Genomic DNA, 16,308 nt, shown 5'->3' with positions numbered 1-16,308 from the left:
TTAATAAACACAAAGACCCACATTCCGGGTGCTGATAAAAAAAACCACGCACATTCCTACATTCTCCATACAACCACGATTAACGTGGAGCACAAAGGCTCGAGGGCACGCACGAATGGGTCCCAGGGACTATAGAGGGAGCCTCCACAAACTGGGAAGGGAAGTGAAATTCCCTCAGTCACACCAATTAAATTCTTAACAGATCCTTAACAGCTACTCAGAGGAACTGAGAGTGGTAGGCGAGCAGGACACGGGTTTTAGGTTGCTCACCGAAGATTAACTGTCTGCTAACACGCACGCAGGAGAATGAGTACGGTCCAGGACTCCAGGGCTGAAGAGACACCGTCGCAGCTGCCGGGCAGCGCAGAGAGCGAGACCCCGGCGGGGGAACAGCGCTCGACGCTCGGGGGCGGGCCTCTGCGGCCGCTCTCCCCGCCCCCGGTGTCGCCACCACCCCCTGGCTGCGCACCAGCTGGGCAGCTCAGACGCGGCCGCATCCTCGTGGACGGTAGAGGCGGCAGCGAGCTAGAGCCCGAGTTACAGCTCGCCGCCGCGGAGAGGCCAGGCGAGCCCGAGCGCGCGGGGATCCGGCCCAGGCTCGGCGGGCAGCTCTGCGCGTGGCCGGTAAGTACGAGTTGAGGAGGCGGCGGGAGTAGGGGGGGCGGTGGTCACTGGTGCGAAGGTGGAGGGGAAGGACTTGGGCAGTCTGGGGAGACTGAGCGAGCGAAGATGTGGTTAAGTGCAACTTTCCTATTTTCCGCTCAGTCCGCAGGAGCTTGTGGGGCGGGGGACGGAATTCAGAGCCAGTGCCTCTTTTTGCCAGCGACCACATCATTTAACGTGCAGAGGTACTTGCCGCCTGGAAGGGGGCCGCTCAGATCAACAGGCATAACCAGGGAGGTCTGGTCACCTCATTTTGCCCAGCCTGCCCTGAAGGTGGACATTGGTGACCTCCTCTCTTAAGTTGCTGAGGCTTCGCCTCTCCCACGGGCAGTGCCACGTCGTTTCCCACCGGCTGCTTGTTCCCAGCTCAGGAAGCCGCTCGAGGCCACGGGGTCAGCCGAGACCCGTGGTTCTAGCCGGATCTGCCCGCGTCGAACTGTGTGGCTTTAGCGAAGTCACTTTACTTCACTAGTTACCGTCCATTCTTTGAGGAAACATGGGCATGATGAGATGGGGCGAAATCAAGGGTTGCCTACAGCTATAGGATTTCCACAGAGCCTAGGACCCGGGCTGGCAGCCTGGGAGGGAGGCGAGCGCAGTGTGCTCCCAGGTGCTCAGGAGATGGGCTGTGTGGGTCCTGATGACCGATACTGCAGCAACCCGTGGGGGGAAGGTCCTGATAGTGCCATCTGGGGGAGATGACCCTGACTTATCAGCTGCCCTGAATGGCAAAACCCTGCAGAGTGGGCTGAGACCGACGGGCCCGTTCCATCATTGTACAGCTCATGCCAAGGAACGCATCCGAACAAGGTTTCTTTGGAAGAGAGCTTGGTACAAGTGCGGCACACAGGAAACACTAAAAAAAACAAAACCCTCCAAACTGCAGGTATTATTAATCGGTGCCTGTGCAAGATTATAGAGATTCTTTATCAGTAGAGACGTTGATTTAAACATTCACTTAGAAAAACTAAAACTAAAACACTCATATTAGTGGTTTGGACACTGAAAAAGTATTGGGTTAGAACTACTCTGAGATTTCATTTCTCTGTGCGTACATGCACATTCAAAATCCACCCATTTTACTTCTTCACAAGATGACTTTCTTCTTATTGATATTACTACACACACAAAAATTCCTCCTGGGATTTAATATTCAGAAAGCTCACAATTTGGATTATTAAAATGAGATCTGATGGCGGTAAAGCTCACAGGAAGTTCTGTAATGGAGTTGGTTCTGGATCAAATTTCTAGACCAGAATTTTGAAAACCTTCGTTTTTTTTTTCCTGTTAGTATGTCAAGTGCTGGTCAATACTCCTGTAATGTTGTTATCCTAAGGGAGTTTTTTCTAAAATCATGTTTTTTTCTAAAAATCATGTTTTAGAAGATCAACTGATTTAATTTTGAAGTAAAGCATATGTTGGAAAAAATTGCAAAAAGTTTTTAGAAATTAACTTTTTAGTCTTATCTTGACCACAGCTTTCTTCAACAAAAATCTAATGGAATACCTATGCAGGATATTTCAGATTTCATTTTTGTTAACTTATTTTTTCTCCTTTTTAGTCAATTTTAAACTAGAAGTTAGAGTGTTAGAAGTTTATCCCTTTCAATGATTTTTAAGGAAATTTTACCAAGTTGTAAAACATCACCATAGTTCAGTTTTAGAACATTTTCATCACCCCAATAAGATCCCTCAAGCCCATTAATAGTTAAACTCTGTTCTCATCCCCAGCTTCAGACAACCACTAATCTACTTTCAGTCTCTATAGATTTGCCTTCTGTGGACATTTTACATAAATGGAATCATAAAATATGTGGTATTTTGTTTATGGCTTCTTTCACTTCTACTGTTTTGAGATTCACCTACATTGTAGTATGTGTCAGTATTCCATTCCTTATTACTGTTGAAGTTTTCCATCAGTATTTCATTCCTTATTATTGTTGAATGTGGATATACCACATTTTGTCTATCCATTCACCAGTGGATGGACATTTGGGTTGTTTTCAGTTTGAGCCTGCTATGAATCATGATGCTAAGAATATTCACATGCGAGTGTTTGTGAATACATATCTTTTAATTTCTCGTGGGTAAATGTTTAGCAGTGCAGTTGCTGGGTTGCATGATAAACATATGTCTAACTTTTTAAGAGCATTATAGAATGAATTTTATGTAGAAGTTACGTATTTACTACATGTAGGACATTCTGGAGAAGTAAATGTTTCTTACTAGATTATTTATGATTTGATGTATATGTAGAGAGAAGGTTGGAGAAGAAACACTGCTTCCTTTTATACTTAGCGATCAAATACAGCAAATAAACTTGAAAAGAGTATATTTCTCATAAATAAAATATTTCTGAAGACTTTTTTTGGGGAGCAGTTTTAGATTCACAGCAAAATTAAAAGGAAGGTACAGAAGATTTTCTATATACCCCCTGCCCCCACACATGCAGAGCCTTTCCTATTATCATTATCACTCAGAGTGGTACATTTGCTATAATGGATGAACCTACATTGACACATCATAATCACCCAAATTCCATAGTTTACCTTAGGGTTCACTCTCAATGTTGTACATTCTATGGCTTTGGACAAATATATAATGACATGTATCCATCATTATAATATCATAGGAGGTATTTTCACTGCTCTGAATATCCTCTGTTCTCTGCCTGTTTATCTCTACCCCCAATGTATTTTTTTAATGCCAAATAAGAGTAAATCAAGCTTAATTATGACTAAATTTCCTTCAGTCTCCATTGAGCATGATAAATAAAGCAATTTGGAAACTGTATTTTAAGATGTTGATGAGACTCAGACCTGAATGGCTTGGTGGTAAATTCAATGATTTCCCATTCCTTTAACACAAAATTTTAATTGAGTAAGAAAAAAATCATCCCTTTCAGAATATAGAAAAGATACCCTATAAATCATATAATGAAGTAATATTCTGTAGCTATGATGCCACATAATTCTTTTAAGTACTAATTAACTATATATATTTTATTATTAGATGTAGAGATCTAAGGCCTAAGTTTAAGTGATTTACATGTGCAAAATTATGTGCTAGAGATAAACCCAGGGCTCCTATCTTCTTGTTTAATAGCTTCTGTCAGAGTTCCCTGGTGGCCTAGCAGTTAAGGATCCAGCATTGTCATGGCTGTGGCTTGTGTCACTGCTGAAGTGTGGGTTTGATCCTTGGACTTCTACATGCTGGGGGCACAGCTAAAAAACAAACAAGAAAACCAAAGTGGGGGAAAAACCCTTCTGTTGTTAGTATATGCTCTTCTGAATCCTGTTGGTTTCAGTAATTTTTATATTAATATACTCTACTTTTTATAAGTCACTATCAGTTTGTAACATTGCATAAAGAGAACATTTGAACATATCCAGAAAACCAAAAGTGGTTATTATTTTTTATTTTTTGGAAGTATGTTCGACTCAGAAATCAAATAAGTAGTCTTCTTTATGCTCAACTGGGATATATTTTTCATTTTCACTCTCAGAGACAAATAGCAGTTTTATACATCTTTCCAAATATAAAGCATGCTATGGACCTTCTAAATCCAAGTAGGTTTTTTGTTCTCTAATAAATACTATTCTTAAAATGTGATAGTATCCAAGAGTTGGATGCTTGTTTGGAAAAGAAGTTCAGAGCTATCTAAATAGGAATAAAACAATTCACATTTGTATATATTCCTGAACAGGAGAAAGTAAACTTACCTAGAATCCTGGATCAGTTAGAATAGGATTTCTCAGACTGGAACATGGGCCATGAGGATGGAGATACTTTAAGACTGTATAGTCTGGAGCCTACGCAGCTTGAATACTTATTTGGGGAAGCAGCAGCAGAAGCATATATAGACAGTATAAATGGAGCTGAACGCCTTCCTCTGCCTCTTGGATTCTGCTTCCTCCCAGTCCCTGTTTCTTGCTATGCCCTAACATCTACTGTGCTGATGAAAAAGAACCCCATTTGGGAGTATGGAAATCAAAATGCTTAACTGTAGGTTTTCTTCTTTTGAGTGAGGGAAAGGAGAAAATTGAGGTTCAGTGTGATAGTTTCAGGAATAAATCCATGGAAGACAGTAAAGAATTAAACAGTCTTCCCAAGCATGATTGTATTAAATAACTAAGAAGTGATTTGCTTCTGGACTAATCTTTATGGACTGGGCTACTATGTCTCAGGAGAAAACACTATTCTTAAAAATCAGTGTGTGCACGTGTGTGTGTGTGCATGTGTGTGTGTGTGTGTGTGAATAAGGATGACTTATAATTCCTGTAATGACATTTGTTTATTTTGTTTATTTTGTTTATTTTAAAAATGAGAATAAGTACTTCTATCATGGAGCTTCTGGAGCCAGGTATAATATTAAATCTCAAAACACTGAAATAAACCCCTATTGTCTGTCTTTCCCAAATCTAATTAAAAGCTAGATTATAGATATGATGGATTTTGTAACATTCCAAAGGTTTGTAAAGAGTCTATCAAGCTAGAAGAAGATGTTACAAAGGCCAGGGCTTCCATAGAAACCATTCTGCCTCTCAGTTTCTATATTCCTGAAGAAGGATGCCTATCATAATTGGGTTCATTGCAGTAAAGAAGCAGAACTTTTCACAACAGTGACAAATTAGAAAAGCAAAAAATAATTAAAAAAACCCAACTCTGCATGTTTTTAACATGCCATGGAGCTGTACGTATGTATCTATATATACTCTTGTAGCTCAGAAGAAATTGGATTTGAGGAGTATGGGACAGAAAGTTGCAGCCCAAGCAAGAGATGCTAGAGAGGGAATCAGGGATTAGAGATGAAGAATTTAGAGATGAACAAGGGTACCCAAAGTCTAGAAATATTAGGAGTGGAAAATAATTAGGCTTGATGATAATTGAGATAGGAAGTTAAGGGGAGGTGGGATTGAAGCATTCTTCTGAGATTCTTGGTCTGAGGTTGAGGAATAGCACTGTTTACAAAGATGGCAATAGAAAAACGAGGGCAGATTTGGAGCGTGTACTCGTTTGGAAGTATCTCCTTAAAATTCATGTACTTCCTGGAATCTAAGAATGAGACCTTGTTTAGAAATAGGGTCATTGTGGTTGTAATTGGTTAGTATGAGGTCATACTGGAGTAGGGTGAGCCCTTAAACCAATGTGACTGGTGTCCTTCTAAGAAGAAAAGAGAGAAAGAGACTCATAGAGGGAAGGCAAACATGTAACAATGGAGGCAGAGATTAGAGTTAAGCTGCAAGGAGTTCCAAGATTTGCCACGCACCCCTAGAAGCTAGGAGAGACTCATGGAACAGATTCTCTTAAGAAGAAATCAACCTCGCTGATACCTAGATATTGGCTTGAGAGCTGTTTAAAATGTGCACATCCTGAGTATCTGTTGTAAAGATGGTTCTACAGTAAGCAGTTTAGTAACTTGGGCAGTGTATCCACTGTATCCTGACATGGCCAAAGTCCTCTGTCACCGAACCAAAAATAGATCTAAACGAGATCATTTCAGGTTTTCCATTCTTTGTGCCATGTGGGTTTGACAGTGTGAAAACTGGACCAGGCTACAACATGGGGGGGGGCATAGTTTTTATTTGTTTGCCTCAGGGAAGAGTGGGAAAGGTTTTCAGAAGTGAGGAATACTTTCCTTATAGTCTAGATCTGGGTCAGCTCCCTGAGCTGTTTGTGGATTTTTGCCAAAGGATATTATGCTTCAAGTAAAACCCAGCATAGGTTGTTCCAGCTCTGAGAAGTCCATGGGTTCTAGGTTTGAATGCTTTGAAAGGATATATGAACTTTTCAAGTGTAACTGCAGAATGGGAGGAAACAGCATTTTTTATTTTATTTATTTTTTGTTTTATATAATAATTTTTTATTTTTTTTCATTATAGCTGGTTTACACTGTTCTGTCAATTTTCTACTGTACAGCATGGTGACCCAGTTACACATACATGTATAGATTCTTTTTTCTCACATTATCCTGCTCCATTATAAGTGACTAGATATAGTTCCCAGTGCTATACAGCAGGATCTCATTGCTTATCCATTCCAAAGGCAATAATCTGCATCTATTAACCCCAAGTTCACAATCCATCCTGCCTTCCCCCCCGACCCTGGCAACCACAAGTCTATTCTCCAAGTCCATGATTTTCTTTTCTGTGGAAAGATTCATTTGTGCCATAATTAGATTCCAGATATAAGTGATATCACATGGTATTTGTCTTTCTCTTTCTGACTTACTTCACTTAGTATGAGAATCTAGTTCCATCCATGTTGTGGCAAATAGCATTTTTATGGCTGAGTGGTATTCCATTGTGTATATATACCACATCTTCCTAATCCAATCATCTGTGATGGACATTTGGGTTGTTTCCATGTCTTGGCTCTTGTGAATAGTGCTACAATGAACATGCGGGTGCATGTGTTTTTTTCAAGGAAAGTTTTCTCCAGATATACGCCCAAGAGTGGGATTGAGGAAACAGCATTTTTTAACTCATAGATGTTTATTTTTACCAACTCACTAAAAAAGTATCTTAATTTACCTAATCTGTTGAAAACTTGTCATATTATCTGTCAGTAATTACTATTGTCTTAGTACCTAAATGGTTCAGTTCTTCACTTTGTGGGTTTGTCTCAATATAATGAGCTTAAAATATGGATTAATGAAATATGATTCTGTCTCAGAACAACAGTTTATGTTATATCTAAGGACATATCAAGTTATTTTACAAAAGGATTTTTAAAGGTTTATTTTATTTGTTAACTTCTTTCAGATATTTTTATCATAAAACTATCACACTATTAAGAACATTTAAAGATTTTAGAATTTCAATTCTAACATTCAAACACAATTATTTCAACATTTACTGTCTTCCAGTCTTCTTACATTTGTAAGGATGTGTTTTTATATTAATATAATAATGGTATACCACTTGTATCTTATTTTTCTTCTTAGAATTACTATTACCAGAATAAAAATAAATAGGAAGAGCAAATTTCAAAAAAAATAACATTTTGTTATTATGTAAAGTGACCTATGAAATAGTTTTGGCTGGAAAATTCTCTTTTTCAGCTATCAAGGGTATGAAACAGAAACTTCCAGTGTATTGAAAGGCTACGTCTAAATTTTGTTGCACCCTGTGGTGATTGTCAAGTTAACACAGAAATAAGACAACATAAAGAAAAACATACCCAAATAATTAAAATATGTTGTTTTAAGTATTAGCAGTGTTCAAATGTAGAATTCAGTTTTTCCAAGAAAAATATGTGCTTGCTATTGTAAATTCTTCACCAAGAGTCACAGATGTTAAATAATCAGGTGATTTTTTTTCTTTTAATCTCATTGTTTTGTCAACTCTCCATTATTACATCATTACAAGTTATTCCACATGTTATTTTCTGGAAAGATAATGTTTGCCACTTAAAATACCACTAAGTTTTAAACTTCAAAATTTTGAAATAGCATTTTTGAGATAATATACACTTGCAGTGAAAATAAGAAATTTCAAAATTGTATTAAGAAGAAAATAAAGTCCACCTGTATTTCTACCATGAATTATAAACTTCTTTTCATATATGTAGCTTTTAAAAACAAAAGTGATATGTCCTGTCCCCTATGTCTCATTTAATATATCATCTTACTATATCTTTTCAAGGCAATAAATTATATTTTTAATAGCTACATAGCTATTAAATTTTTAACTAATCCCTATTGGTAAATATGCAGAATGTTTCCCAGTTTGGTTTTATAAATAATATCATAGTAGATAATTCTGTTCATAATCTTTACACACTGTTTACAACTATTTTATTAAGTTCTTTCAATATATTTCTAGACACGGGATGCTAGGTCAGAGGATATTCACTTTTTAAACATTTTTAATGCATTTTGCAAAATTCCTTTTCAGGAAGCCAGTAACAATTTATAAAAATAAAATTTTTACCAACATACTAATTACTGTTTCAAAAATTTTAAATTTGGAAATCAGTAGGAAAATGTAGCTCATATTTGTATTTCTCTGATTTTGAGTGAGGCTGAGTATTTTTAGTTAGTCAATATATATGTTGGATATTTTGGGGTTTATTTTTATGAATTGCTTTCTTATATTCTTTATCTGTTTTTAGTCCCTTTTTGTTTGTTTCAGGAGAGTTTAATTCATAATGACGTTAACTCTTTGTATGTTTGTTATGTTGCATTTTTAAATCATTTTCTTTTTGTTGCCATTAACCATTTAGGAAGCAGTACTTTGTAAAATACTTAAATTTTACGGATGTCAAAGCTGTCAGTTTTTTCGCATAGTTTCTGATTTTGTTAAGCTTGAGAAAGACTTTCCCACATGTAAACGTATACATCTACATTTTTAATAGTACTTTTATATCTTTTTAATTTAAAATTTTTAATCATTTGGAAGTTATTTTAATAGAGAATGAAGCAAGTAATCTAATTTTATTATTTTTATTTTTTATTGTCACCAAATTTTATTTTGTTTTAATTTTTAAATTATTTTTATTTTTATTTTTTCATTACTCAATGAATTTATCACATCTGTGGTTGTATAATGATCATCACAATCCAATTTCACAGGATTTCCATCCCACAACCCAAGCACATCCCCCAACACCCAAACTGTCTCCTCTGGATACGTGTAAACACATACATCTACATTTTTAATAGTACTTTGATATCTTTTTAATTTAAATTTTTAATCATTTGGAAGTTATTTTAACAGAGAATGAAGCAAGTAATCTAATTTTATTATTATTTTTTTATCTTCACAAAATTTTTTATTTTGTTTTATTTTTTAAATGTATTTTAAAAAAAATTTTATTAAAGCATAGTTGATTTACAATGTTGTGCCAATTTCTGCTGTACAGCAAAAAGACTCAATCATATAGATATACACACATTCCCTTTCTTATATTATCTTCCATCATGTTCTATCCCAAGAGACTGGATATAGTTCCCTGCACTATAGAATTGGACCTTATTGCTTATCCATTCTAAATGTAATATTTTGCATTTGCTCACCCCAAACTCCAGTCCATCCCACTCCCTCCCTTCTCCCCCTTGGCAACCACAAGTCTGTTCTCTTTGTCCGTGAGTCTGTTTCTGTTTTGTAGCTAAGTCCTTTTGTGTCATAACTTAAATTCCACATATAAAAGATATCATATGGTATTTGTCTTTCTTTTTCTGACTTACTTCACTTAGTATGAGAGTCTCTAGTTCCATCCATGTTGCTGCAAATGGCATTATTTTGTTCTTTTTTATGGCTGAGTAGTATGCCATTGGGTATATGTACTACATCTTCTTAATCCATTCCTCTGTTGATGAACATGTAGGCTGCTTCTATGTTGTGGCTGTTGTGAAGAGTGCCACTATAAACATATGTGTGCATGTATATTTTTGAATTGTAGTTTTGTCCAGATATATACTCAGGAATGGGATTGCTGGACCATATGGTAGTTCTATATTTAGTTTTTTGAGGAACCTCCATACTGTTTTTTATAGTGATTATACCAATTTACATTCCCACCATCAGTGAAGGAGGGTTCTGTTTTCTCCACACCCTCTCCAGGATTTGTTATTTGTTGACTTATTTATGATGACCATTCTGACCAGGGTGAGGTGGTACCTCACTGTGGTTTTAATTTGCATTTCCCTAATATTTAGTTGAGCAATTAGTTTTCCCTAACATTAGTTGATCATTTTTTCATGTGCCTGTTGGCCATCCATGTGTCTTCTTTGGCAAAATGTCTATTTAGGTCTTCTACCCATTTTTCAATTGGGTTGTTTCTTTTTTTGCTATTGAGGTATATAAGTTGTTTGTATACTTTGGATGTTATTATTGTTTTAAAAAAATATCTAGTCTTATCTCAAATTCATTTATTCCATAACCAATTCCTTCCCTACTGAAATAGCATCCCATGCCACGCACCTCCTTGGAGCCCACCTTCATCATAACTGTCCTTATCATCCTGAAGTTGCACAGAATGTCCTCCCACGTTCCTCCCTGGCTGCCATTCCTCCAAATTACTTACAGGCTCTTCAATTGCCTCCCTAAGATGCCTGTATGCACAACTGTCACTCACCACCTCAAACTCGGAAGGAAAAGGAATTCCATGTTCCATGTCATGGCTGCTGGCTTTCCTGAATTTCCATGTTACTAGTTTTGGAACGTGTCATTTTGTTAGCCTTAAGAAACAGATAATTTTCTAATGCTTTAAATTTCCATTTTTATCATTTATCTACTCATTACTCCTCTCTGCTTTGAAACTTTATTTTGCTTTGTGCTGCTTCTCCCAGACCTAGTCTCTGTTTTTTATTCTTCCTTCAAAACCAGTCTGTCATGCCTTCTGGAACACTGTTCGATCATGATAAACTCCTCTTAATCTCCACTTTTTCCCTCTTTCCCTGAAACTCAACTCTCCCAGTGGTATCTCCCTTCCCCTTGAGCCCTTTCTATTGGAGACTATTCATTACACCATAGTTCATGAATCCCAGGATAGAGAGGTGGATCTCATGTCCTCCATACAACCTCCCACCTCTAGACCATTATTTCTCTACCTCTTATACTCATTCTTATTCCTTTGAGCTATATTATCAACTACTATTGCTCATTCCTATGATCTGTTCACCACTGAACAAACCCCTCTTTCACTGAACAATCAAGCAACTCATTTGTACAGTCATCTTCTCCCTCCCATCCGCTCTTCTCAACCTGGGTGACTTCATGTCTATATGCAGCACCACAGCCTCTCAGTTTTTGACCTCCACAACTCAAGCAGTGGCCTCATTTACTCCTTTTCAGCCAACCCCTTCTATAGTCACACCCTGGATTTATTGTATGAAATTATTCCTTCCTAAAATTGCAAATTCAGAAACTCTCTGGGCACAGCATCCTATATTCTTTTTTTTTTTTAACACAAATCCAAAGGTTCACACCTACACTTGTCCTTTGGCTTCATTGAAATGGCCAGTTATTTGATTTGTCTAATTTTACTCTTCATGCTTGGATGAAAATGTTTCTCAGTGGAGCCCACGTTTCCAATCAGCACAAGTCAATGGAGAACCTAAGAATTCTATGTGCTTCTGTAATCCCTTACCACCCTCTCCCCTAAACTGCATCCTCAGAGCCTCACTACCACCTGCCTCTAGTCCTCTGTGGCCTAATGACCCCATTATCTTCTTGTTTATGCATATTGGTGCAAGAGTCCCTATCCTTCCAAGTAGCAGGATCAACTCTACTGGTTTTCCTAGGACTAAGGGCCTTCCCAGGAAGCCGTGTGGACTAACTCCTTGACTTAAAGACACCACACTTCTGAAATTTTTGAAATTCCATATTTTCTTCTTTACATATTACTCATCTTCATCTTTACCTTCAAACTGTAAGCTATTTATTTCATCTGCATGTAATTGCTCTTACTGTTCCCTCTCTTTCTATATGACCTTTTGAATATATTGTGGGTTGAGAAACTCAGATATCTGAGTGGAATGCTACAGTTGCTCCAGTAGAAAATCCACTTCAGATTGGCTTAAGGAGAATGGGAGATTATCAGATTTGTGTAACCCAGTTTTCAGTAACAGGTTGATCTAGAGCTCAAACTATTTTGTAAGGACCCAATTTCCTTCTCCTTCTTGACTCTTCTTCAATTTGGCTTCATTCTCAAGTCCTGCTTGGTGACAAAATTGCTATCTACAGCTCCAGCCTAACTTTTCAAGTTCAAATTCAGAGAGAAAAAAAAGTGTCTTTACTTAGTAGCTTTGGCACCAGTCCAAAGGTGGACTAACTTGCATCACAAACCCATTCTTTAAGCATTTGCTGGTTGGAAAAGTGTGATAAGCTTTTTGAGGCAGGTTTGGATCACACAGCCTTTCTGAGCCAATCGCTGTGGCTCAGGGCAATGGGAGTTCTGATCTATCAGGAAGGGGTCTTAACTTCACTCTTGGAAACAATAGAATCACATGCAGTGACCATAGGAGAGAAGGTTCCTCAAAGGGGAAATGGATGTTGGGCAAGCAAATTTTTTACTGTCCTCTAAATTAGTGACAAGAAGGTTAAAAACAAAGCAGTGCCATAAACAGGCTCTGATTAAATCTGTAGGAGTGTCTTATGAGTAATGACCGTGAACATTATTCGTGCATAAGTTTTATGGCATTTATTTTGACTAAACAGCAATATTTTTTCCTAATTATTTTTACTTGTTTTGCTGTGCTTTGTTTAGAGATAAAGTTTCTGTGGAATACTAATATATAGGAAGTATCCGTTCGTTCATTTAATAAGTAGTTACTGAATACATATGCAAAACCTACCATGAGCTATGGTAGATTAAAAAATGAATTGGATACAGATCATATCTCAAGGTGCTTATGATCTACAGTGGAAATTAGAACACATGTGTAGACCATGTTAAGTGTATATTCTGATATTATAACTCTATGAGTAACAAACCACACCAAAGCTCAGAGATTTTTTAGTAACTTAAAACAAAAGTGTATATTTCTCTGTTTATGAACTGTGATCAGCTGGGTGGTTTTGACTTGGAATCACTGATGGCATTTACAGTCTGTTAAGAGTTGAGCTGGAAATATCTAGATTCCACCATATTTGATCTCCAAGATGCATCGTTTACATGGCTGGCAATTGATTCTGTCTGTTGATAGGAAGTTCAGCAGAGGTTATCCATATGAATGCCTACCCATGGCCTTGCTGTGTGTCTTGAGCCTCTCAAAGAATGGCAGCTGGATTCTAAGAGGCCCAGATATAGCTGCAAGACTTCTTAAGAGCTCCTGGCATCATCTTTTTTCTCATAAGTGTTCTCATCATTTCTTCTAATACTGTGGCTCCACAGTTCCTTCTAAACCTCTGTCTTCTTCAGTTTAACTTATTTTATCTTTGTTCAGTCCCAAAGACCATATCATCAGCCTTCCTTAAATACCATACTCAGCCAAAGACAAGTTGAACAGCAATATTTTTAATCTGATTCTTGACTGTTGTCTTTGTAGTTAAGTTGCAAAATAAGATTTGTATAAATAAATTTTATGTAATATAATCCTCTTTAGTCATCATTAATGCATTTTATTTTAAGTTCCACCTATTCAAATAATAATTTGAAAATAGATAATGTAAGAAGGGAATCTTTCTCCTTATATAAATATTTTGCAGCTAATATTTATGGAAACATTTCAACATGTGATTTGAATGATAATAGTAGAGAAAATAACTAAACTAGAAATTAAAAAGTCTTGTTGTAAGGCCAACTCAGCTTTTAATTAGTCATGTGACCCTGAAGAAGTCTCTTAATCTGCTGAGATTTCGGTTTTGGTCAACATTATTACACTAGCAGGAACGATATGGTTTCAGTTCTTCATCATAAAATCAATACAGAGATAAAAGTACCTGCATTATTCTAAATAGAATCTATAATTCCATATTTTAGTGCTATATGTACCCCTTGACATTCAGTTTCTTTTTTGTGGATGGTTATAGATAGTCTTTACTTAAGTTTTTCTCTTTTTTTTAGTTTTTCTTTTTGGCTGCCCTGCGACTTATGGAGTTCCCAGGCCAGGGATCAGATCCGAGCCAGAGTTGTAACCTATGCCACCGCTGCGGCAACCCTGGATCCTTTAACGCACTGAAAGAAGATAAGGATGGGACGATAAGTGGGGGTGCAGTGAAGAATTGTAAATGCTGGCATTAAAACATGGGACTTAAATTTGTAGCTAATTTTTATCCTTGAAAGTGAGTACAGAGTCATATAATCAGTGCTATGCTCTGAATAAAAACTTATTTTGACAGGTTGCATATATAGCTAAACACAAGTTGTGTAAATTTTTAAAAGGAAATTGGATAGAGAAGAAATGGTTATTGGCAATATCTGTTAAAATAATACTAAAGAATTTTGACTTATGGCCAATTCGATATAATGTCAAGTGGTTGTCCAACAAAGGTAGTATATTTGTAAGTTGTATAAATAGCAGTATCTTATCCAGAGCAAAGGAAGTGATGGCCCAGCTCTGTTCTATCGTGGTCAGATTGTTCTGGACACTTAACTCCAACAAATAAATATGCACACATACATTGACCAAGATGGTCTGTTATTGCAGAAGTGATAGAAGGAATAATCATAAAATGGAGATATTTCACTAGGAGAAATGAACACCTGGAAAAGCGGGTGTTGAAAGGCAGTATAACATGATGTATAAAAAAGAGAAAAACAACCACAAACTTTGGAGTTGGATCTCAGCTCTGCTCCTAAGTAGCTGTTTTATTTTGGGAAAGTCACTTATCCTTTCGAAGGCTTAGTTTCCTCTCGTATTCCTTTTGCCCCTCTCCCTTCCCCTTTCTTCTCCTCTTCTTCTTCTACTTCTTTTTTGTAGCAGTAGCATAGAGCTGATACTCCTCACTTGCAGTTTCATTTTTTGGTTAATAATTGTCAATTACCTAGCACATTTCCTGACATCCAATATACCTCCATTACTGTGACCATTATGCTTATTTGAAAGACTGTCTCATATATCTATATCTACCTATAGATATATCTATGTATGTATAGCTATAGATACACACACACACACACACACACACACACACACACACACACACACAGGAGTTTAGACTGGTCCTGTGAAGTTCCTGCAGAAAGATTTAGGACTATTGGAGAGAGAAACATTTTTGCTTCAAAATAAAAAAGATAGTATAGGAGTTCCTGCTGTGGCACCATGGATTAAGAATCTGACTGCAGCAGCTGGGTTGCTGTGGAGGCAATAGGTTCATTCCCTGGCCCGGAGCAGTGGGTTAAATTATCCACAGCTGTGACATAGGTTGCAGCTGTGGCTTGGGTTCAATCCCTGGCCTGGGAACTTCCTTGTACTGCGAGTGCAGCCATAAAAAGAAAAGAAAAAAGATATCATAAAGGTTAAAGTGCAATTAAAAAAAGATTGTATATCTAAGTAGGGTACTGCTTTTTTTAATTCAGTGGTGATAGGCTAGAGTCAAAGCTATATATGTTTTACATAAAAGTAATCTTTCTCTTCAGCATCTAAGAGGGAGTCCCCAAGAGAAAGGCTTTTACTCTTTTCCACGAAAGAATTACCAGAAATTTAGATGCATAATTCACAGTGCTCCACAGAGAAGTACAAAGTTTCTTTGAAATTTCATATTCATCATATACATTTGTATAATCTTGCATTCTACATTATATGTATTTTTTGTTTTAAAATATAAATATGCTTTAAATATATACTGTAAAGTAAGACTTCTCTGATAAACAAAATTTATCACGTGGTTGTGAGTTTACTCTGGTATTTCCAAGGGTGCAGATTTCCTAGTTTTGAGGGAGCACAGCCTTAATGGTATTTAGAACCCGTAAGCTTATAATAGATTAGGAAGTCCCCCTTAAGTTAAGACAGGTAAGCTAAAAATTCAGATTTCCATTGATTGGAATTTGTGTTGCATGGATTAATTTAGGTCATCACATTACTGCTAATATAAAAAAATTGTCAATATTTGGCATAAACATATATGTGAACTTAAGCTGTAGACAAGGTGTAAAAGCATTATTATCTTTAAAGATGGAGGCTTATGTCTTCAGCTCCTAAGAAGTGATGAGGTAAGAGGTTGAGTGGCTTCATGATATTGCACCTGGCTGCTGCATT

At 37.0% G+C, this 16,308-nt stretch overlaps 1 protein-coding gene across 4 annotated transcripts in view; it reads left to right on the top strand.

Moving 5' to 3' along the window:
• The first annotated feature begins 260 nt into the window (after positions 1–260).
• PKIB (cAMP-dependent protein kinase inhibitor beta) overlaps positions 261–16,308 on the top strand; it is a 108,160-nt gene continuing 92,112 nt past the window's right edge. Inside the window, exon 1 of one of the 4 annotated variants that reach the window (XM_047759435.1) lies at positions 261–624. In XM_047759435.1, coding sequence (XP_047615391.1) covers positions 307–624 — 318 coding nt within the window. In that variant the 5' untranslated portion in view covers positions 261–306. The remainder of the gene's footprint in view (positions 625–16,308) is intronic. The other 3 variants (XM_047759446.1, XM_047759475.1, XM_047759466.1) reach the window with 3 other exon arrangements.

Source organism: Phacochoerus africanus, chromosome 2 (genome assembly GCF_016906955.1).
Source record: "Phacochoerus africanus isolate WHEZ1 chromosome 2, ROS_Pafr_v1, whole genome shotgun sequence".
Classification (NCBI taxonomy): Eukaryota; Metazoa; Chordata; class Mammalia; order Artiodactyla; family Suidae; genus Phacochoerus; species Phacochoerus africanus.
This window is presented reverse-complemented; position numbering and strand designations above follow the sequence as displayed.